Source organism: Seriola aureovittata, chromosome 19 (genome assembly GCF_021018895.1).
Source record: "Seriola aureovittata isolate HTS-2021-v1 ecotype China chromosome 19, ASM2101889v1, whole genome shotgun sequence".
Classification (NCBI taxonomy): domain Eukaryota; kingdom Metazoa; phylum Chordata; class Actinopteri; order Carangiformes; family Carangidae; genus Seriola; species Seriola aureovittata.
Genome location: NC_079382.1, coordinates 6784368 through 6807703, shown reverse-complemented (window position 1 = coordinate 6807703; position 23336 = coordinate 6784368). Strand labels below are relative to the sequence as shown.

Genomic DNA, 23336 nt, shown 5'->3' with positions numbered 1-23336 from the left:
TGTGTGTGTGTGTGTGTGTGTGTGTGTGTGTGTGTGTGCTCGCGCTAAAGGTGTCTGTGACAGAGAGATCTGTCTGCTTGATTAATGCTCTCACTCAAACTGGCACCTGGAACCAATCCCCCCTCCTGCCGCCCCCGTCCCATGTGCACAGTGTATGTGTGTGTGTGTGTGTGTGTGTGTGTGTGTGTATGCATTCCATACACTGTGCATTTAGAGGGGCTGAGGGTGGGTGTTGAGCAGGAGGCGCAGATGGGATGGGGGGACTCGGAGCGGAAGAAAAGAAAGGTGTGTGCAGAGGAGGGAACAATAGGTGGACCTGCAGTGAAGGGTATGGGGTGTCATTAATAACACACAGGCCCCATCTCCTAATTTGCTCAAATTACCTGCCCACACTGTGGGCCCCCTGCCAGCGCCGAGGTGTGAACACAACAGATCAAATACACCTGAAAATCAGAATGCCCACCCACTTGGCAACGCCCACATAAGCCTTTTATGGCGGTCTGACAACTCTGAAAGCTTGTGTGTGTGTGTGTGTGGAAGAGAGTGAGGGATAAAATGTGAGGAAATTAGAGAGTGTAAAAGAAACATAAGGTAGAAAAAGAGTAAAGTAAGTAAGTGAGACAGAGGAAGAGATATGACACAATAGAGAGGATCAGTTTGCACTCATGAGGCATTTAGTAAGATCAACACAAGACTGAGTCTTTCAAACCACCTCCCATATGGCGCTGCGGGGGTGGCCATTTACCATCATCTACCCTCCTATTCTCCCTTCTTCCCTTTCCTTCCGCTTTCTCCTTCCCTTTATGTCCTCCCCTCATCCTTCCCATCCCACCCACACTTTCAGGAAAAGGGTGATGACAAATGTTACGGGGCGGCGATGCTTTGGTCACCACAATAATCAGAGTCACCAGGCCTGCACCACCTGCGGCACACACACACACACACACACACACACAACACACACACACACACACACACACACACACACACACACACACACTGAGACATGTTCAAATGTGAGCACAGACAACTGAAATTAAAAATTCCCCAGAGATACAAAAGGGGCCAGGAGAGTGTGTGTAGGTGTGTGGAGTGGGATGCTAGTCTTTGAACTTTCAATAGTGTGTGTAGCTGATATTGACAAGCCTCTGGGGAGAGGAGGGAAGCTTGAAATGGCAGCTCTCGTTTGTAAAGTGGCCTCCAGAGAGAGAGAGAAAGAGAAAGAATGAAAGAAGGATGCAGATAATTGGAAATAAGAACTAAAACTACTTTAACCCCTCTATTTATCATTTATAAACAGTATACAAACACATGCTGTATTTTACGTATAAGCAGATATAAGGAGCCTTAAGTGAATTTTATACTAAATCTTTTCTCATGAATCTCTAACTGGTGTATAAAAAACAGTTAATGCGTGATCAATAAAGCAGTACAACATAGCTTTAATTATGTTTAACAATATAGGATTACATTGAGTTATGAGATATGTATTAACTATTAACTGCACACACGTAGAAATCATTCACAGACTGGTTTAAAACTGTTTACAAAGAAGAATTGAGCTCAAAGGTTCATTCTTGACCTTCAGAAATAAAAAAAAACTTCTTGTCTCTTGGCCTTCATCACTGTGGATGGAGTTTGCTCACTTGTCATGGACAGTGAAGGTGAAGTGTTTATGAATAAATAAATACTTAAATATGACAATAAATGTAATTAGAGCTAGACTTGAATGCAAAGTGTAACAGGGTCCAAGTACAATGCGCAATTCACTGATGGGCACGTTAAATACTTAATGGTAAATAAATATAAGAATAAGTACTGAAAAATATAAAGATAGTCAATAAATATAAATAAAACATAACATTTCATATAAAGACATTTTAAATAATTACAATACATTGTTAATCATTAACTGTGAAGAAAGCTACACAGGAGGAGTGATAGTCGTTAACAAGTACATAAAAAAACACTTAAAAATTTCTTTATATCTGTTTACAACTATGTTACAAGTAGTGTGTTAAAAACATCATAACATATGTTACATATAAACAGTAAATAGGGAGTTGATATAAAGTTTTACCAGTTTATACAAAGTTATACAACTTTGCAAATTTCCAGAAGCCTGCGTGACTCCTGCTGTGAAAAAAAAGAAAAGTTTTGAACAATTTGAGCTGCTACAGCAATGTTACACAAGTGCAAAATCCCCGACATTACATTTCAGGTTGTTTCAAAGCTCTTCCCTGTGACTGGGGCAGGCGTCGTTTGAGAACTTGTAGCTGTTGTGTTTTATGTTGATCCCTGAGCTGTGCCAGTTTACACATATTCAATCCAATCATGGTTCTCCGACAAGCAGCTCTGCGTGATCAAAGTCTATATACATACACAACGTCTGATCCTCATCGGAGCGGGCTCTCAGTCTGGAGTTGAATCCTGTCACTCACCCAGACAGCTGCCCTCTTACAGTCGTCTGTAGTTCATTTTGTTGTCGCAGTTAAAAGTTTTCCGTCAACTGTTGCGCTGTTCATTCTATTTTCTGTCTTTCCCCAAAGGAAATAGGTCTCTCTCTCTTTTCTCTCCTTCTCCTTTTTGGACGGAGACCAATAACAGGCCTTTTCCACTTCACTTCTCCTGATGCTGAATGAGCAAAGGAGGATCCCAGAGGAGCAGGAATATTTTATTAGAGTGATTTTGAAAGTTCCTCTCCCCCTCCTCCTCCTCTTTCTTCCTCTCTCGTGATGGAATTTTAGGATGCTGCAACAATTCTCTGTGTGTGTGTGTGAAAGAAAACAGCTCACGCAGAGCAAAGACAATTCAAAGTTACAGCTAAATGACAGGCTGGGAGCTCCGGTCTTTTGAATTGCATTGTTTTCTTTTTATTCCTGCTTGGGAGGAGAATTGGTGAAAAAAAAAAAGCCCAATTGGGACAGAAAGCGAGCAGTTTAGTCTCGGGAGAATTACTCTCGGCACAAACAAAAATAGCAGTCATTTTTTGCTGACAAACACTTCTTAATGCAAGAGTGTTTTTTTTGTGAAGTTTGGCTCTTTTTGTTTTCTTATTTATGACAAAGCTACCATTTCAGGATGGGAAGGGTGGTGTATGTATATTGCAGCCTTGATTTACTGTTGCTTAAAGATGCGTGAGAAAAATAAGGGAATGAGGGATGTCAGAGTTCTTTAGCTTAATTGGAAGCACTGGTTCCTTAAAAAACAAAGCCCTTTAGAAAATATGCTTAGAGAAGGAAATTTATAGCTGAAATGGTCTTTATAATGTCCACAGAAGAATTTGTCATCACCAATTCTACATACTGTCTCTTTCACATGGTGCATTACACACATGATTATACCTACACACACGTACTCATGCACACACAGCCAGACAGATACACCCACCCTTTTCCTGCAGGACCCTGCAGATGCAGCAGAAACAGCAGAGTTGGTCTCTCTGGTAAACAAACAGTGAGAGGCTGCTAGGAGTCTTCACTGGGCCTCCAAATTATAGTCTGGTTAACCAGAGTCTGAGAGCCAGCCCCTTTACTGCTTCACACACACATACGTACTGTACATACACACTCCCACATCACATGCATATGCACACATATGCACATGACCTGTGCACATTAAAGGCGCTATAGAGGCATAGTTAAAAAGCACATATACAATCAGGTTCTAATGGGACCTTGTCTGCACTGCTGTTGAGCCAAGGGTAAAAAATTTTATAGACATAAGAGAGACTGAGAGGGAAGCACACCCTGAGGGCTCATCATAAATATTACCCAATCATCAGGCTCACAGTGTGAGGCGATTACTGATGAAAAAGAATCCCTTGCAATGTAAACACAGGTTTAATGTTTATAGCTCTTAACCTTGTATACCAGTTTAATGTTTTTAAGGTTTTTTAGAGGTAGAAGCTGCTTTGCTTTAGCCTGAGAGATGGTTGAGTGTTACGTGATAATGCTTTGTGGCTTGTAAGAGGTCGAATACTCGCCTCTTTTGCAGGAAAAGTTGCTAAAAGAGACTCATTTGGTGTCAGAGTTTTTCAACATTAGCTCAGTGAGAGGAGGTTGGATTGTTAAGAGCTTCTTTAATTGTCTGTAAATAAGTTCTGCAACTACTGGGAACACTTTTCAGTCCCTCGAGGATGCAAGAACATATCAGAGTGATCTATGACGCCATAAAATCCAGTTAAAACATTTAAGATGATCAGTTCTCGCAAACATATTTGCCATAAATCTCATGCTTCCAGGGTGATAGTATATTGCAAGCGGACAATTTAATTGTCAGCCCGAGACCACATCCCAACAACTCCGATGCCAGAGAGGATTTTTTTAATGCGTGTGACGTTCAAATTCTTAACTTTGCCATAATGCAACACCACAGAATAGACTGTATTTGAAGGACAGCTTTTCACAACATAATTGATGTTCCCTGTGGGATCCAGCAGTTGATGAGTCTCCCTGCTCAGGACTCGATTTAGGCGCTATAAAGCTGGCGTCATCCGCGCCTCAGCGAGGGGCAGAGCAGGCACGGGATGAAAAGGCCCTGTCCCAGAATAACCGGCAAGTTCTGAGTGTGTGGAAAATACAGGGTCATAGGTCACATAATCAGACAATAGTCATGTATCTTCTGTGAAATCATGTTTTCCCCAACTTTCATGATATTTTCTTTCATTGAACCCTCTTCCAAAGACGACTGGAATTGATTTTGTCTGAGGACATGTCTGAGGACAGGCTGGAAGCTATGAAAGTGAACTCCATCCATCCGTCTCTTTTCTCCCCCTCTACACCCCCACTTTGTTGTGAGTCATTTCTGACCAGTGGCCTTATAGGCACAGCGTAATTACAGGCTTCAGGCAAAAGGTTTTAGGCAAAGGCCCATCTCTGACTTAGCTGCATCAGCCGTGACACTCACAACTTAATTTGTTAACTCATTCAGCGCACGGAGCATCAGATGCTACATGTAAGGCCTCTCGAAATGTTAACAAGCCAAGGCTTCCTGGGGCCATTTTGACGTCTGAATGGTTTGGAATTCGATCTAATATGTATGGCTCCAGGTTGCAGAGTTCAGGCTCAGTGTTTTGGAGTGGCTCCGAGCTGGACTGTGATCAGGAAGAGAGCAGGAAAAAGAAAAAGGGAGCAAGATCCAAACCCTCGGAAGTTGAGTGCTGTAGCTTGATGCACGCCCAGTACTGCGGCTGCTCGCGGTGCCTGCCCAGTACTGTTTTTTCATTTCCTGTTTATCTGATTGGCTGCTGTCTCAGTGCTGGACATATTCACTTGACTGACTGACAGTTTTGATGTTGATTACCCCCCAGAAATGGAGCCGTACTACAACCTTTTTTTCGAGAGCGGCTCACTTACGTTCAGTCAAAGCCATTCATGATACCCATTCTGTGAAGATGGCCAAGCAAAATAGATTGTATATTTAATATATTTGAATGTTCCAAGACAAAAAATGTATATGGTATATTTCCAGGCGTGGGTTCACTCTGTCTTTGGTTAAATGTTTATGTCTGTGTGCAATTGAGCATCCATGACAGACTTTTTTTTTTTCGCCCTCCATCTGTTCCCCCTCTACTGCCGCTTACATCGATTTGGATCCAGTGCACCTGGACATTCCTCCACCCTGTCTCCACGCATGTACATATATATATATATCCTCGCCTCCCGTCTTCTTCCTCTCCTTCCTCGTCTCCAGCCGCTGCCCGTTCTTCCTTACCTTCCTCCGGTCTCGAAACAGGGGCAGTGGAAACGGGCAAGTGATAGCCGATAGCCCCCCTGCGAGTGCTAGTCTGGGCCACTGCCTGTTTGTCTCTCGCCGTGTAGTCACTCTATCTATCTCGCCTATGCCTCCTTACCTCACATAAATCATCCTCAATGGTACTACAAGGACAGGCAGAACAGAGAGAAATCTCCCACTATAAATCTGGTATTAGTTTTACCTCGCATAATGAACACAGGGCTTAACGGTCCTGGATACATGAGAACAGCATGTCTTGCAGATGTACTATAAATATTTTGATACTAGCCGGCTAGTTTGCAGAGGGGAAGTAGACCAGTGAAATACACAGAGGAAGGGAAAAGTGTAAAGTGGAATGTTGGCCTAGCCCGAGTGTCTGTATTGTCTTTAGCACCTACAGAGGGTCTCAGTCCAAGAAAAACGCTCTTTACAGGGTTCCTGTTCCCAGCCGTGGTCCGGTACCACTCCTGGATACGCTGCGTTTCCTTCAAGCCAATCCTTCAAACTAGTCTCCAAGGAGGGGGGCTCATTGTTTGATTAATAGCACGATCAGACCTGATTGAGTGATAGATGTTTCGAAGCGAAAACCAGCACGCCTTAGGGACACTCTGGGACTAAGTCTGGGAAAGGCTGCTCCAGGGAGGGTTTGATTGGTGGAACGCTTGAATTAAAGTGAAGGACTAATAATAGCATAGCTAATGACACAAAAGCTGCATAGAGCGGGGCAGCCAAATATGCCTGATGACTGTAAAGATATTTTGTTGCAGCGAGGTAAAGAAAAACTGTAACGTACACACACAGTTACATACAAAAGTGGAAAAACTGAACTCCCTCTTCTTGGCATGTTTCTGGCCTCAGCCCCGGGCACTGTCACCCTTCCCCATCAAAGAGCCACACACCCACCAACACACACGCGCAACCACACACACACAAAACCTACAAATACTCTCTTACACATGCACAGTTTTAGTGCTGTGACAGCAGGTGGTGTGTGACACGTCAACATCTGAAGGTTCCCTGGCAGACACAGAAAGGGTTCTCAGCTCTCTGCCCCAGTCGCTCAGATCTATCATTGGGACTCTTTAATGGCAGCCTTCGTCACATATTACTGCTTTATTTTCTCCTCTCCATCTCCCAGCCCACAGAAGTTCCTTTTTTGTTCCTATTTTTAAGTACAAGTGATCTCAATTAGGGACCTCCATGAAGGCGGTAGGCGGCAGACAGTCAGAGCAATAAGAGCAGAGAGGAAATTGTCTTTATACCCCTCCTCCCTCTCTCCCTGCCTCCCTCTCTACCCTCCTGCCACAAGCAGTGAGCAGCCGCCCCCTCCATGTCTCCATCTCTTTCCATGCTGCTCCCTTCCATTTAAAAGAACAAAGTGAAATATCAGACCAACTCTTTCTGCATCTGTCAATGCTGCAGTATAAATACATTAAACTCTATAGGCACAGCCACTCCAACTGTCTCAAAGTCTAATACACAACTTGGATAAGCCTCCGTGAAAATGGTTGCTCTGAGACACACACACAAACACACACACACACATTCACCGCAGAACGTGCCATCCTGGTCCTAATAGTTCACGGTGATGTCACAGACTCAGTGACAAACAGTCATTAAGGGCTTAGCTGTGATCTGGGATCAGTGCGTTGATGTGAGTCGGTGAGGTTGTATCGATGAGGTCACGAGGAGTAAAGTTTCTGCCTGTCGTCATCCCCTTCTGGCTAACCGGTTCACTAATTGACATGCCCGGTTGGCCGGCTACCAGCTGAAGTCTACCTAACTGACTGGCAGGCTAGATTTGCGGCTGCGTGTCTGCTCTCTTGGTTGGTTTGGTTGATTGGCTAGTAGACTGGATATTTGGCTGGTTTGCTGCCTCGCCTGGTGGGCTCGCTGATTGGTTAGCTGGCAAGCCGGTTGTCTGGTGGACTGCCAAACATGGAAACATCCCGTTAGTGCTGAAAAGGCCTGGGCCTCGTCACAACCCTCCTCTAGAAAGCTATAATTAAGTGTCTTGAAAAATGCACCACTGTGAAATGGAGCCTTAATCCTGAGTCTTAAGTGGCTGTACTTTTCCTCTTGAATGATGAGAGCATGTGCTTATGAAAAAGAGAAGGAAAGAGGAAGAGTGGTGTGGAGAGACAGTAATGTTTCTCACCAGTGTTTTTATTATTTTTCTATAAAAGTTAAAGGGCACTTTGGGTGTGTCCTGTTTAAACTGTTGCATCGGACTGTTGGTTCATCAACACTGAGCTCTTGTGTCCTGTAATCTTTTTTAATGAGGTGTTGTTAATAGGGAATATAAATGGGCTTCTGCATGTGTGTTTCTGTAAGTGTCAAAGAGCAAAAGAGATGTAAAGAGGTTGACAGAGAGAGATTCTACATGGTTAGTTTGCTGACAACATTACACAGCATGTGTGTGTGTGTCTGTGTCTGTGTACATATTAGTGGTTCACACAGTCTTTGTCATTCCAAGTGGGAATGAGAACAGAAACTTTTATTACACGCTTGATATCTCGACAGGAAAATTAGTCAGAGTGTCAGCTGAGTTTGATTTTTATTGAAAACAAATAATTGAAACTGAGCAGCAGAAATACAATATTACCATAAATCATAAAACGCACATCCGGCTCAATGTGGTATACTGTGGTTCTTCACTGTTAGTGACTTCTCCTACTGTGCAATGACTCCAAGCCAGTGTAACACAGTAGATGAATAATACCAGAGCTGAGAGAGACGATCCAGCTGTGCACCAGGCGAGCAGCAGCCGCACTGAATGAACAGCTTTACGCTAGATTCATTACCGCGTAATATTAAGTCTGTTAATGCTGAGCAGGATCGGTCAGATATCCTAAAAGTTTAATACTGCATGAAAGTTCCAGCATTGAATTTAAAATCAAAAGTCGATTTCTGGCTGGGTTAAATCCAGGACACTGCAGCGGTGGAAGTGGTATTTTTTGATTGAACAGCGTATTCTGGCACATTAACGCCTTCTCCACTGTCTCCCTCACATCTCCGGGACATCAAACGGGGGATTTTAAAGTCAGAGGTCGCCCTACACCTCTGGATGACAGAGAGCCAGACAGCAGGCTTCAGTGTATGAATGCAGGCCGTATCCTGTAAGGAGCTGGAAGACAGATGCTGAACGTACAGCGGGGAGGCAAAGCGGAGTCAGATGGGACAAACACTCTTTGATGAGCCGGGCTTGTCAGGGTCTAAGTCACGACTACACCAGGGTGGGGTGAGGGGAGATTGGGGGGGGCATTTAGGGGCCTCAGATTGGGCTGGGAAAATCAAAAGGTTCTTCCTGCTGCTGACTCTGATGGGACAATAACAGGGCACAAAAAAAGACTGATTAGTTGAGCTTAAAAAAGTATAAGCTGACTGGGGATGTGAAGTTTGAATAATGTACCGATTGATGTGTCTTTTGTTCATGAACTTTACAAAGAAACAGTTAGAGAATGAAATTCAAATCTGAACAAAAACAATGTCAAACACATATACATTCAAAATATTTAGGCTGACCAAATTGATTGTGTGAAATTGACCCAGAGTTAGTTATTATTTCAACCCTAACATTTCCTAAACTAGATTCCACTACAACATTAAGGATGTTTTCCACATTACCCCAAATGTATTGAGCACTGAAAAAAAGTGATACTATCAGAGCTGAAACTTAACTCTGTTGGAATAACTGTCTTCACGGTTCCTGCAAGGCCATGTTTATCACTATTACAGATTTAATTACTACTATTCACATTTATTCATCCATGAGTTGTTAGTTGATCTTTGAGAATGTTGGACAATGTGAACCATATTTCTGGTGTTTGGGGCACACGGAGGGGAAGTGTAACTCAATCACTCTTTTTTTTTTTCCCCTCCCTGTCCACATGACGAGGTGCCAGATGCGTGTCAGTGCTTTCAGACTTTATATATATCCCTCCCACATCCTCACACACACACACACACGCACACACACGCACACACGCATGCTAACAGACATGTATGCATGCGCACACCCACGTACATACATACTTATGAAACAAAAGAAGTCAAGTTAAGTGCTCAGGCTGTAGTGCTGCGAGAAAACCTTCGTCTTATTGTAAAACGCATAAGGGTATATCCATCTTTAGAGCATAAAAGTAAGCTGCAAAAGCCCTGACAGGATCCAAATACCCAGACAGCTGTGCCTCCCAGTAGTCACTTTTATTTTGAAACAGGCCCAGAGTATCAAAGGCCTTTGTCTTTAAGACTCTGCAATAAAAAAGCCTGAAAAAGGAACACAGGGTAGCAACACACATGCTGTTGTGTGATGTGGCACTCAGAAACACTCATTGGGAGACTGATGGATAATCAGGACAGAGGGTGGGGTGGGTGATGAGAGTCGGCTGAGATATTGGAGTCTCTCAGAGAGCTCACGGAGGGTAGATGATGCCCTCTACAGTAGACACTGGAGGGGCAGAAGAAGCAGGCCTTCTCACTGACTGCCTTCAGAGCAGCATCCATTCTGAATACTGGACATTTCAGATATAAAATCAAAGCATAAAATCATTTTTTATTCTTTTATCTGAATAGATTTTTCACTCAAGGTAGAAAGTTGTAATTAAGCAGGAGTGTAAAGGTGCAATTCATGTTTTTTTAAGATAAGATTTTCATCAAAATGTGTTTTTGTTTGTTTTGACTTGTTTTTAAAAATGTTTAATTTGCAAGAAAATATTTTTGCATAATTTCTTTGGCAGTGGTGGAAGAAGTATTCGGATGATTTATTTAAGTAAAAGTAGTTACACCACATTACAAATAAAAGTCCTGCATTTAAAATATATAAGTAAAAATACACAAGTTATTATCAACAAAATGTTTTAAAAGTAATGTACTTAGAAAGATGCCCCCTGTGAATGTTATAGTATTATATCATATTGGATTATTATAACTGGTGCATTAATGTAAAAGGAGAATTTTATTGTTGTAGTTGGTCCAGATGGAGCTAATTATAACTATTTTATACTACACTATTGGGTAGTTTAATATATAATGATGCATGATATGTTATAAACTGGTCATATGTTTTATGTGTTAAATCTTAATCTGCAAAAACTAACTACAGCTGCCATATAAATATGGTGGAGTAAAAAAAAATAGTTGTGGAGTAGAGGTATGAGGTAACATGGGATGGAAAGTTCAGGTACCTGGAATTTGTGCCTAAATACAGAAAATGTGCTTAAACACACTGCACTGTCATTTTGAGATATGCGTATGAAAGGTCGTGCGTAATTACACACTTTCGAAACGATCCAGGCGGGTCATCTTCTGACGCTCTTATGGGTAGTTTACATGTAATGAAATTACACCCGTGTAATAATTTTAAGAAATTGTACGGACTGCAACTTATTGTGAAACAGGATTTTACATAACTGACTTTTTCAATAGTGCAGTCAGTTAGCAAGAAACGGCCACATGTTTGATGAACATAAATTTAAGCCCCGTGTTAAAGTAGAATACCTGTACACCTGCACAACAGCTCTCCCCTGCGACCGAGTGAAACTCTACTCCTGCGCCTCTACCTGACTCACCGCTCTCCGGTGACTCACTCACTCCTACCTTATGGAGTGTAACTCACTTCTCACCCGCGCTCGGCTCTCTGAACGCTGTCAGTGAGCCGCATATTGTCAGGATATAGTGGTAACACAACACGGACTGATGGACTGATGCGTGTACACTGACTGGAAATGACCACCTCCAGAGTTAGGAGCGCGTGGACGGTCCGGGAGAGCGGTAACATGTCGGTATGTACAGCAGGCTGTGTGAAAGTCTTCACTGTGAATAAAAGTAGAGATAAAAGGGGGTGAAACGCAGCCCAGTGTGTGTGTGTGTCCTGAAGGTATAGACGTTACACGGAGACCTGTCCGGTCGTCTATATAGGCGTGATAGATTATGGCTGAGGGAATGGATCTGACTCCAGACACCACGTGTTGGAGTCGCATCAGTGCAATAATTGCTGGGCGCTTGAGCTATATAAACCACAAAAAGCCTGAGCACGGGAAACCCCGACCTCCAAACACTAACCACATTTACGGCTTCAAAAAACGGGATTCGTTTTTCCGCCTCCTTCACCTCAACGGCGATGATTTTTTTTTCCAGATTCATCAACCTTTTTAACCCTATATACAAAACCTGCGGCTCGGCAGAGAGACTTTATGGAAAAATAAGTACAATGTGCAGGCGTCGCGGGGTTATAAATAGCTCTGTTAAGTATTGTTAAAGCTTATCCCTTTGACTTTGAAAACTTTTTTGTGTGTGTACATAGCCTGCGGGCTTTCAGAGAGTCTTTCAGTTTGGCACAAAGACTTCAATGACGCACCTGGAGCAGCGCTTTGACTTTGACTCACTCAAGGAAGACAGACAAAAACTTTTTTGAGCATCTGGGTCGGCTGTTCATTTTAGACCCGCTTCTGTTTTTTGTAACTCTATAGCCTATTACGCGCTCGGACATTTATTTGATGTTATTTATATCCACACATGAGCAGCTACGCCTGCGTTATGGCGCATGGACGCTTCCACCGAGAAGTTTGAAAAACAGAACTTGTCATTTAAAACATCATCAAGTTTTCAAGAGTTGTTTTTCTTGCCGGAGAAGTATATTTTATGTCGTTTGAAGGCGCCCACTAAAGTTTGTAGTGGAGAGGGTTTTGAAACGCGGTGTTCGCTCACCAAGTCCCATTTTCCATTGGCAGACGCGCTGAGGTTCAGCGAGCAGCGGCACACACTCTGAGTTTCTCTCCCTGAGTGTGTGAGAGAGAGAAAGAGAGAAAGACAGGAGCTGGAGAGTCTTTGGTGCCTTTTCTGATAATCCACGCTGTTGTGATGCGAATTCCCGTAGATCCCAGCGCCAGTCGGAGGTTCAGTCCGCCGTCCAGTAGCCTCCAGCCGGTCCCAGGGAAGATGAACGATGTGAGCTCTCCAGCCGGGCAGCCGGACGCAGCGGCGGCGGTGCCAAGACTGCGTCCCCACGAAAACCGCAGCATGGCCGAGATCATCGCCGACCACCCGGCCGAGTTGGTCCGGACCGACAGCCCCAACTTTCTCTGCTCGGTCCTGCCCTCCCACTGGCGGTGCAACAAGACGCTGCCTGTCGCCTTTAAGGTGAGTCCCGACTCAGTTATGTGTGGCTAAATGAAAAGGTGGGTAAACTGCGGTGTGAGTCGTCTTCAGTGTAACATAAACAACAACTAAAGTGAGCCAACTTATAATTTTAAAAAAGATTGAACCGAGCCTCTGTACAACTTAAATCCTTCTCATACTGTTTGATTCCATGAATTTCGGATTTATTTCCACATTTTATTATGTTTATTTTATTCCCTCTTTTCACATTTGACCTCTTATCGCCTGTAATTATCACAGTTTCTTAAAGACATATTGCGGTTTGTTGTTATTATAAATTTTAAATAGCAAAAATGACAGTCAAGCTGCAATGGGATACGGGAGTTTTTAATGTCACTTCACAAACAAAAATATATTCAGAAAATGCATTTTAAAATAAGAAAGCCTAAAGGAAAGGAGAGGTTTAAAAGGCCAGAAAAAAATGTTAAATACATCCAGAGGTAAAGGAAGGGAAGGAATCACATGTTCATATTGTTTCATTTTCACAGTTTGTATTCAAACAAAAACTACATTTTATTTATTGTCAATAATCAGTAATTGCCGTGAACTACAATATTGTGGCTCATTTAAAATCAGTGAATAATAAGGATGACACAATCAAAGCTTTGTTGATTAATTGCAATTTTCTATATTACGCAAGTATTTTCATATGTAAAAAAAAATATTTGAAAAATATATAACAGCATGTCACTACATATTGTTATTGAAACTATTACTGATGATTATACTACATTATTGTAATTAGTCTTTCCATTTTCTGCAGAACTTTTAATGAGCAGGCACTCAAAGACAGAAAAAGATATATTTTAAGATGCAGCAAAGATTAATGTTTATATATTATAGGCCTCTATAGGCTCCCATGATATTTCACAGGAAAGGCCCCATTAATTACTTGACAGATATTATTTAAAGGATGGATCAAAGACACTCTAGACAGGAAATTTGTAGCTGTAGCACTGGCTCAAAATCAAATATGGCACATTTTAAAATATATGTGTTATTTAACTGTTCTTATTACTACGGCTCTGTAATTATTTCTGCTCTGTAGGCCCACTCATGCTCTTTTATCTGCATCCAGGAATCTAAATGATAACACGAGGTCTCACTGCTTTTGTTTTTAAGACTCTGCAAGCATTAAGTATTTGAGAAGTGATTCACATAATCACATTCATCATGATCAAACAGCTTTTGGAGAATGAAATTAGATCCATTTATCAACATCATTTGGTGGAGGATGGCATGATGTAAAACAAGTCTGTCACATTAGCTTGAAGAATTCTTTCACCAGTGAAACAGAGGGTGAAACTAATGTTTGATTTCCCTCAGCTTTTGGCTTTTAAACTAACAGAATTCTATTATTCAATTTTCTTCTATAATCATTCTTCTGATTTTCTTTAACTAAGAACAGAGAGAGAGGATTTGTTGTAGCATTTTGTGTGTGGAAGTTATATTTTACCAGCTTTTGGGCACAGGATGAGGAAGCAAAATGTGTGTATTCCTCCAGAACATTGATCGAGACAGTTTCTAAATTTCTGCCCTTTGACCTCTGTGCCTCCCCACAGGTGGTCGCCCTGGGAGACATACCTGACGGGACTGTTGTCACAGTAATGGCGGGGAATGATGAGAACTACTCCGCTGAGCTGCGGAATGCCTCAGGTGTGATGAAGAACCAGGTAGCGCGCTTCAACGACCTTCGCTTCGTGGGCCGCAGCGGCAGAGGTGAGGCCTGAAGCTCTCTGTGCTCCTCTGCCTGTACACTACTACTACTCAGTCTGAGCTATTAGGTTCAGTGGTGTGGATTAGTGGTCACATTCCCTACGTGGCAACCACATAATGATCTCTCTAACTCCGGGCTCGAATCCCACCGCCAGTCTCCTAAAGTCTGAGTGGTGAATCATGTTTCTGCCACTCTCTTTGCTTTAAAATGAAAGGCCTTTATTTAATTTTTTTTTAATCTTTTAACCCAGGGGAGACAGACAAACTTTGTAAACACCACTGTCTCCTGCCCTTTGGACAAAGATGGGATGTGTGTCAGTCGTGTGTTAGTCCAGCATTAGCTGCATAAGAAAGTGTTGACTTGATAACAAGGAATAAGTCTTTTTTTTATCCTTTCCTTAATGTTCACCTGACATGACCCAGCTCAGACCAGGCTTCTAAACATGGTGGGTGGGTGCTGCAGCCCCGCAGCTGATCACTCTGCATACATCCTCAGGCTGTTAGACTGAGGCAGAGGCGCACTGCTATTGGGTCAAATGGCATTCCCTGAATATTTGGCATCACTAAAGCGACTCTTTGCATCATTTATCATCTTGTGACTAAATCATTTTATTTATGATGTCAAATTTGGCTGCGGTCGTGCTCTGGCTCTTTTTTTGCCATTTCCAAACTTTCTGGAAATATTTTCATAGAGACTTTTATTTACTACAGGTCTCACAGAAAGTTGTCCCCTAAGATAAGTTGGTGGTGTTAAGAGCTGTCATCAGCTCTACCAGTAACTTTTCTTTTCAGTTTCCTTTTCTGTTGTAGCTGTCAAAAAGGCAGGAAGCAGTGGCGGTCAGGCGGGATGAAGGGTGACAGAGTATAGAGAGGAGAAGAGGCATGGTCTTTGGACCTGTTGCCACAGAGATCTTGCGGGCGTCCCTTCACTGTGACACAGAATCTAGTCACAGGAAGTGACATAGGAGCCAGGGGAGATCAGACTACGAGGTGTCTGAAATGAATACCCGGCAAAGACAGAGATAAGTACAAGCAGAGCGAACTGATAGGATGTTAGATAAAAGGCGTGTATAGAGAGGCGGGGAGAGTCAACAGAGTTGGACAAGGATTGATAGTTACAGGGCTGAAATGGTGCCACTGTATGATGACAGCATGGATGGATGGACAATTAACAGAGAGTAATCAGATACTGTTGATAACATTATTAGACTTAATAGTGTTAACATTAAGCCAAAATTAGATCGCAGGTAACATATGACAGCGGCGATGATGGCAGGGAGCACAGGGAGGTGACGCACTAGGTGTCCCATTTTTATCGTAAATCACTAGCTCTGCTTCACCCACATGCCCCTCAAACCAGGTATGTGGGACACCTGTTGTATCTGTGATCTGCTATCTGCCTGACTTATCACTGCTTTGAAAGGCATGTTTATAGTGAGCTACAGCATGGAACGGAAGAGGGGAGGACACGCACTGGTAGATGGCTGCTACTGAATGGACAGCTGCTCCGATGAGTCGCTGCAGCTACCTGCCCCCCACTTCCTGTTTCCTGTGTGTTGTCATGGTTACGTGATGCGCCTGCATACCTCAGGCGTTAGTGCTGCTGCTGACTTGGCTGTTGTGCTCTGATTCATAGCATTCCTCGTGCATGCACATAGGAACATACGCACTTGCACAGACAGACACTCAACCCCAAGGCAGCAACTGCTGGGGATTATTGAGAAAGGAAGTGACTATTAAAATGCCTCTCGCCCACTCACACTGCATTAGACAGGGAGAAATTCTGGATAACAAGATACTGGCTCCTCCAGTCAATCTTCCATTTAGGCTCTGCCAAAGAACCTAAATAGACCCCCTCAAACATGTTGTCTGTCGTTAATCCGCTTAAAGTCGATTTTTCCCAGTTTGTATTGGCTATTATGTGATCACAACCACACTTGTGACTTAGGAATGGTTTAGCAATGAATGCAGGTCATTGTCTCTGCAGATGGCATGTCATTTGATGTTGTTTGATGTCACCACAGGCAAGAGCTTCACGCTGACAATCACAGTATTCACCAACCCACCACAAGTGGCCACTTACCACCGAGCCATAAAGGTCACCGTGGATGGACCACGTGAGCCCAGGAGTGAGTACAAATGCATGCACATACAGTATGGTACCATGCATAGAACATGTTAGTTGTTTTAGTTTGCCTTTAAATGGTTACACCAGTGAACTTATATAAAGTTTGGGGACTCATGAGTGACAGGCTAAAAAAAGAGTGGTTAAAATCAAAGCAGTAGAAGTCCTTTAAGTCCTTATTGTGGGTCAAGCTCCAGAAACACTGGATCCTACATTTCCCATAATGCACCACAATATTATCCTTCATTCAGCCCTTGTTGCCTCCTAAATGCCCATTTCAATCAAACCCCAAACCTCCAGATTGTAATGCAGGTTCAAACTTTAAGTCTCGAGCTCAAGCCAAGATAACCCTGATGACATCATCAGGGTAATTCTTCCACAGAGGAAATTATACAACTGTTTGTATCATAGACTGTTGCCTATTTAAAGATGGACGTCGCACATAGGTTTCTGAAGGGTGGTTTTGAACCGCGTGTGGGCTAAGGCACAGCTAATTAATTAGCTGACTTATTAGCCAGTTAATGAGCTAAGCTAATGAGTCAGGTTTATTGAGCGCAGACAGTGACACCTGCTTATTAGTGCTAACATATAAATTACATACAACTTATTACATTACATTACATTAGTAAAGTAATGTTTGACCTGCTGCCTAACAGACAGCTAGCAGCACCCACCTGTCACTCAAAGCGGCCACACCCTCAATTATGCATAACTTTAGCCTTTTAATTATTAATTTAAATGAGTGAGTTATATAAAAGTTGTCATGAAGGGGGAAATTAGGTATACAGACCAAAACCGTTTTTTGTACTAGGCTGTAAACATGTTTTTTTCTGCTGTAAAGTCAGGCACTTTAACATGTCTATGGGGATTGACTTTTGGAGTCCGCCTCAAGTGGCCATTTGAGGAACTGCAGTTTTTGGCATTTCTGTTTTGGCTTCATTTTTCAGGTTACTGCTTGGTTTGTACAGACTAAATTGTGCTCCTAAACTTGCCCCTTAAACTAATGTGTGGGTGTGGCTGACTGTGCGAGTGGCCAATGGCAGCAAATACCTAGCTAAAATGGAGACAGAGTAATAAAACAGGTTAATTAACAAAACCAAAAAATAGTTTTACTGGAAAAAGTTCTGATTGTGTTAATTAGCAATCAGCTGGCTTCTAATTAAGTTGACCTGTGAGAAAGCGGTTCAGCCATCCCATGTGACGGCTTGAGAGAAAGAAGAGAAATAAAAAGTGAGGCAGAATATTCCTGAGAGGGTACACTGGGTAGCAGAGTGCTAGCATCAGCTCATTTTAATGGGCCATATAAAAACAACTGAGGAGGAAAAAAAACTTTACTATAGCCGTCAGTGCCAACTGGTCTGGCATGCAGCTGTTTCCCCAACCCTCCTCCCTATTCATAAAAAAAAAAAAAAAAAAAAAAAAAAACATATTCTCATCTCATGGCGTCTCAGTGAACAATATCACATCACAAACAACCCACCACCCACCCGCTGGCCCCGTCACATATGGCACCAGGACGCACAGAGACACAGAGGAGCCGGGAGACAGAAGGATTAGTACCACCATCAGTCTCTGTTGTAGGAAACCTGCCCGTGGTGCCAAAAAACGCTTCACACAATCGACATTCAGCGCTCATCAACACGCACCCTGAAACAAAGGCACATGCTTGTCCTCAAAAGCACATGTACTCAGTCACACCCACTTTTTCCCCTTCATCCCTCCCTGCTCTCCAGCCATCTTGTTTGATCAAAAGCATTTCCTGTGCATCTGCTGTCCCCCATCAGATGACTTTCAAACAAGTCCTGTTGCTTGGTGGCGAGCAGATGGGAGTTGGAGTAGAATTTGTTTAGAAAAGCCAAAGTTTGGTCTCAACAAAGTTGCAGTCTTAAGATTCGTGTCCAAAAAGCCTTAATGGAGACGTGGACATAAGTGAAGTTCGACTGAGACACTGAACAAGACAAAGGCAGCACTACCTGATGCCAGGTGAAGGGAAGAGACTTAACACTTTCACCTATTGTTCTTCCCTTGTAATTGCTCAGTTTGTGGTATGAGAGAAAGCTTGAAAGTTGAAGTTTGCATGTTCTAACTTAAGTCTCATCACAGTAATTTAAGCAATAAATACTATGTCATCATACGTAACCCCTGAACTTCTTTACTTTGCCGTTAAGTGGTCAGAATTGCAGCACCGGTGTAATTTACCCAAAAACTACAGCCAGAACACGTCTCTCTCTCAGGGGTCATTAAGCCGAGGTCGGAGGGTGGCAAAACACACATGTGCCCTCTCAACCACACCTCCCCTCCTCCGGGTTTCAGCACGGAGAGACTCACAGAGCTGAGAGCACCGGCTGTCTCCAAAACTGTGATTCTATCTGTGAACGCTTCATTGACACATGGGGGGGCTTTGTCGGCCATTACAGCTCTATTTTGTGTTAAACGAGTGGGTAATTAGGAGGCCTGTGGTACACTGGGCCCCTACAGGGAGCGGTCCACACAGAGAAAGAACAGTAGGCTGTCTTAAAGTTGACATACACTGGCACTCAATGGCCCTGCTCTTTAAAAGCACTGTGTTGTTTGTGGAAAATAAGGTGACAATAACACTATGAATTGAATTTTAAACTGTCAGCCCTTGCTCCCTGTTAATGACTTGCCTGGTTGTGGGTGTCTCATTCAGGAAGGACATTTTGTGTCAGCGTGTTTGATAAGCCTTATGGTAGCCATATGAGTCTTCCTGAGGGATGTCATTTCCCCAGCGGTTCCTCATCTAATATCAGTGGGGGGAATAAAGAAGGACCACCCATGAATGAAGGGAGCTCATATCTCTGAACTGTGGCGCTGAGCTTTAGCTAATTAATTGGGTGGTTAGAGTGACGAATATCAGTGAGGCCTAGTTTAAAGATCTGTGGTATGATTTTCCTTAGAGGTTTATAGTGGGTGCATATGTGTGTGTGCGAGTATGGTAAGTGGTTAGTCAGGTCCCTCTGGCCACTGTGTTATTAGCGGCAGGCTAACTTGGTTTCTGTGGCTCGCATTGTGCTTAATCGTTTGACAGCTCTTGGTTACCCTGTGGTTTGCCACTGTACCAACAACTCAACAACTGTGTTTGTACATGTATGTGTCTGTGTGTGTTCATGCATATAGGAATGTGCATGTGTGTTTGTTCATGTAGATATGATTACAGATGCATGTATGGCTGTCCTTTAGTGCCTGTGTCTGCATGTGTGCACCCACATGACAATGTTTTTAGAGAGAGAGAGTGTGTGTTATGGGTGTCATTAGTCTCGTGTCTAGTGTAGCCACAGTGCTGATTTGGAGCAGAGCTAATAGGCCTCATTAAATGTCATTTTGAGCTAATAGACAGGGAGTGGTTGTTTAAACCAATATGCTTTTATAGGTGGTTCTGTCTCCTTTCAGCTGCTCCTGACGGTGGCTGCAGCCAGCTGAGACAAACTTCCTGAGTGATAATAGCTGAGCCATAATAACACAATATACAAGGCTTTCTGTCCAAACCCACTGTTCTCATTATAGTTAATTGATGACAGACAAACATAGGAGGTGACAAAAACCATTATGGCGTCACACATACTGTGTCTTGCTGTGGCATATTGCAGTGGTTACTGTGCATAACCGGGCGTGTGTGTGTGAGACGTGTGTGTGTTATGCGTCAGTGGTGGAGGTTAGCGGTCAGGCCCGTCTCTGCTCTCTGGCGTTTGAAGCCGCTGGGTCTGGGGGTTCTGGGCTCGGAGACGGGGTCGTGTTTTGGTTCAGTTTTGGTCAGGGTGTTAACAAGTCTGGTGAAGAGGCCCTGGTTACTTACAGGCCTGCAGACAATATTAGTGGTTCAGAAGACCTGTCTGCCAAGCCAACTCTTCCAGCGACACACACATAGTCACACTCACATATGCACACAATATTTATGCAGCTCTCTATCTCTATACATTCACATTGATAGCTGTCATAATAATAGTAACTTAATATGTGTGCAAATGTGCATAGATAAAGATTTTTTTTAAAACAACATAGAGACAAAAGGGAAAAATAAAATAATGTAAACTCAAGTAAGGAATTACAGTGGCTAATATCAGGCTAGAAATTATGAACATGGAAATGCATGCAAAGTGACTTGACATAGAAGTAGCAAACCTAAATTGCTCCAGCAAGTAATTTCAAAGCAGCAAAAGCTCTGTTGCGTCTAGTTACTAACCTGGACCTTGGAACAGCCAGGACACTGTTGCCAGAGGTCCTCAGGTTGGTCCAGCTCACAAGGGGTCAGGAGGTGACGAATGTATTTTGGGCCTAGACCTAATTTAACTTTGAATGTAACAAGTAAAATTTTGACATCAGCTCTGAAATTAACTCATAGTGAATGGAGGCTAAGATAGGGGTGGTGTGATCACACTTCCCTGAATTTATTAAAAGCATTGCTGCCAATTTTGGACAGGCTACAATTGAGAGAGACGGCTAAACTGAGTTAAAGTAGTTCTGTTGGGATGAATCAAAAGCAGTGGATAACTTTCTCCAAGTCAGAAGAGGACAGAAAAGAAGGACTTTTTTGCTTTAACATCAAAGGGGGATTTCTAGCCACAGGTTTAATACATAATTAGGGACTGCCAAGATTGTTAAGCACTGAGGGAAGATTGGAGGACCAAAATAAAATTATCTATAAAATTGGACATCCGGTGCTTAATCTCATGAAGATATTCATGATATTGCCAGGTGTTATTGGTACATACAGTACATAGGGGTTGTCTGCATGAAAATTAAACTTAACCCCATAAAAGGCAGTGAAATAACATCTGAATCATACCAAGACCAAAGCATCCCATGGGGGGGATGGTGTATTTTGAAGGAGAAATATTTTATTTGATAATAATGTCCCCAAGAGGAAGCATGTAAACAAAAAAACAGTAGTGGGCCTAAAACTGAGCCTTGTGGCACACCACAAGAGAGATGAGGAGCAGAGGATGATGCATGCTTCCACTCAGACAAAAGTCCTCACACCTCAACACAACCTTATTAGAGTGGTTGCTAGGCTACACTCTATTAAAACTCCTGAAATAAGTCTGCCATCTTCCACGCTGCAAGGCTGTAAACAGTATGAGTAAGTGAGATGCCTCCATTAACATATCTGTCATGACAACACCAAAAGGCCTCCTAACATTGTCATCACATACACATGCCATTACATGCACTTGTAGGGTATTATTACGTGCTGTAAGGCCCAGGCTTTGTTTCTTACAACAGATGTTTATGCTCAATGCTAAATGCTAAGATCCTCACATATGCTAATTACATTGTACCACAATATTTAGATGATGTCAGCCAGCTACCATTTAACTTCCTTGAATTATGTACAGGAATATGAGGCCCTTTATGTCTCTGGATTTTCATGCCTTGTCAGTGACTGCCTCAAGCAACCTGTCCAAAAAATAGAATATACTTTTGTACAGGATCCAGGTAATTAAAAAGGGTTTTAAAAGACTCAGTAGTCTTTTGTCCCTCACAGACATACACACACATAGACACACACCCACAACCATTATCTGCTGCTTTACTCGAAGCAGCTTTTAACAATGGGATCCGGACAAATAAAACTCACCCAAACATCAGGAGGAAAAGGAATGAAAAGAGGGAGGGAGGGAGGGAGGGAGGGAGTGAGGGAGGAAAGGAGGGAGGGAAGAGGGGAAAAAGAGAGAGGAGAAAAAAAGACTTCAGGCTTTTCCAGAGGCAGTCAGTCAGTTGAATGTCTCATGAAGTTCCTTGAAGAGGTGCCAAGGCCTCTACAACGCAAAACACAAAATCATTCAGTGGGAGGGAGAGACAGAGAGAAAGACAGATGAATAAAGAGCGAGAATGGGAGGCAGAAAGTGAATCATAAAAAGAGATAAAGATTAAGAAAGAGGGTCCAGAGTTGGTTGGCTCTGAGCTGCAACAAAAACATCTCTGAGGGATTTGTTCTGCCCTGTTCTGAATCAAAACACTTTAATGTGAGCAGAGAGGTGCAGAGGTACGCTGTCTGTGAGTGCTCTTTAAACTATGGACAGTATCGTACAAGTGTGTATATAAAGTGTTTTTGCTTTCAATAAATGTATCGCCATTGGGAATTGTTTTGTGTGTCTGTGTGTGTACGTAAGTGTGTGTGTGTGTATGTGTGTGCCCTTCCCTTGCCTGGCTTGCTTCCTCCAGGCTGGAACGCATGGACCACACAGACGGCTGGCAGCGCTCCACGACAGCCTGGCTCCCCCTTTCTCTCTTTCTCCTTCTCTCCTTCGCTTGCTGCCTCATCTCCCAAACCTCCTCCCTCGTCTCTCTTTTCCACTTTTTCGCCTTTCTCTTCTTTTTTTCCAGTTCTGTTTTTATTAGCTCTCCTCTTCTTTTTTCTTCCCTTTCTTCCTCTCTCGTCTCTCTTTATACCAGACCCCCATGGTAGACGGGCGTCTGGCTGTCACCCACTCAGCGCTTTTCCTCCCGCGCCACGCTCTGCCAGCTTCAGATTGCCACCTGAAATAATTCATTGTTTCTGACTGCTCACAAAAACAACATGGCCACTGTGAGGGCTCCAAATAAAAAAGTGAAATATGGACCCAGTGTATTCATTCATCGA

At 43.0% G+C, this 23336-nt stretch overlaps 1 protein-coding gene across 2 annotated transcripts in view; it reads left to right on the top strand.

The window, feature by feature from the left end:
• Window positions 1–23336, top strand: part of runx2b (RUNX family transcription factor 2b) — a 42214-nt gene that overhangs the window by 6167 nt on the left and 12711 nt on the right. Inside the window, exons 1-4 of one of the 2 annotated variants that reach the window (XM_056363484.1) lie at window positions 11357–11519; window positions 12614–12876; window positions 14457–14613; window positions 16635–16739. In XM_056363484.1, coding sequence (XP_056219459.1) covers window positions 12676–12876; window positions 14457–14613; window positions 16635–16739 — 463 coding nt within the window. In that variant the 5' untranslated portion in view covers window positions 11357–11519; window positions 12614–12675. Of the gene's footprint in view, window positions 1–11356; window positions 11520–12613; window positions 12877–14456; window positions 14614–16634; window positions 16740–23336 lie in introns of those variants that run through there. The other variant, XM_056363482.1, reaches the window with a different exon arrangement.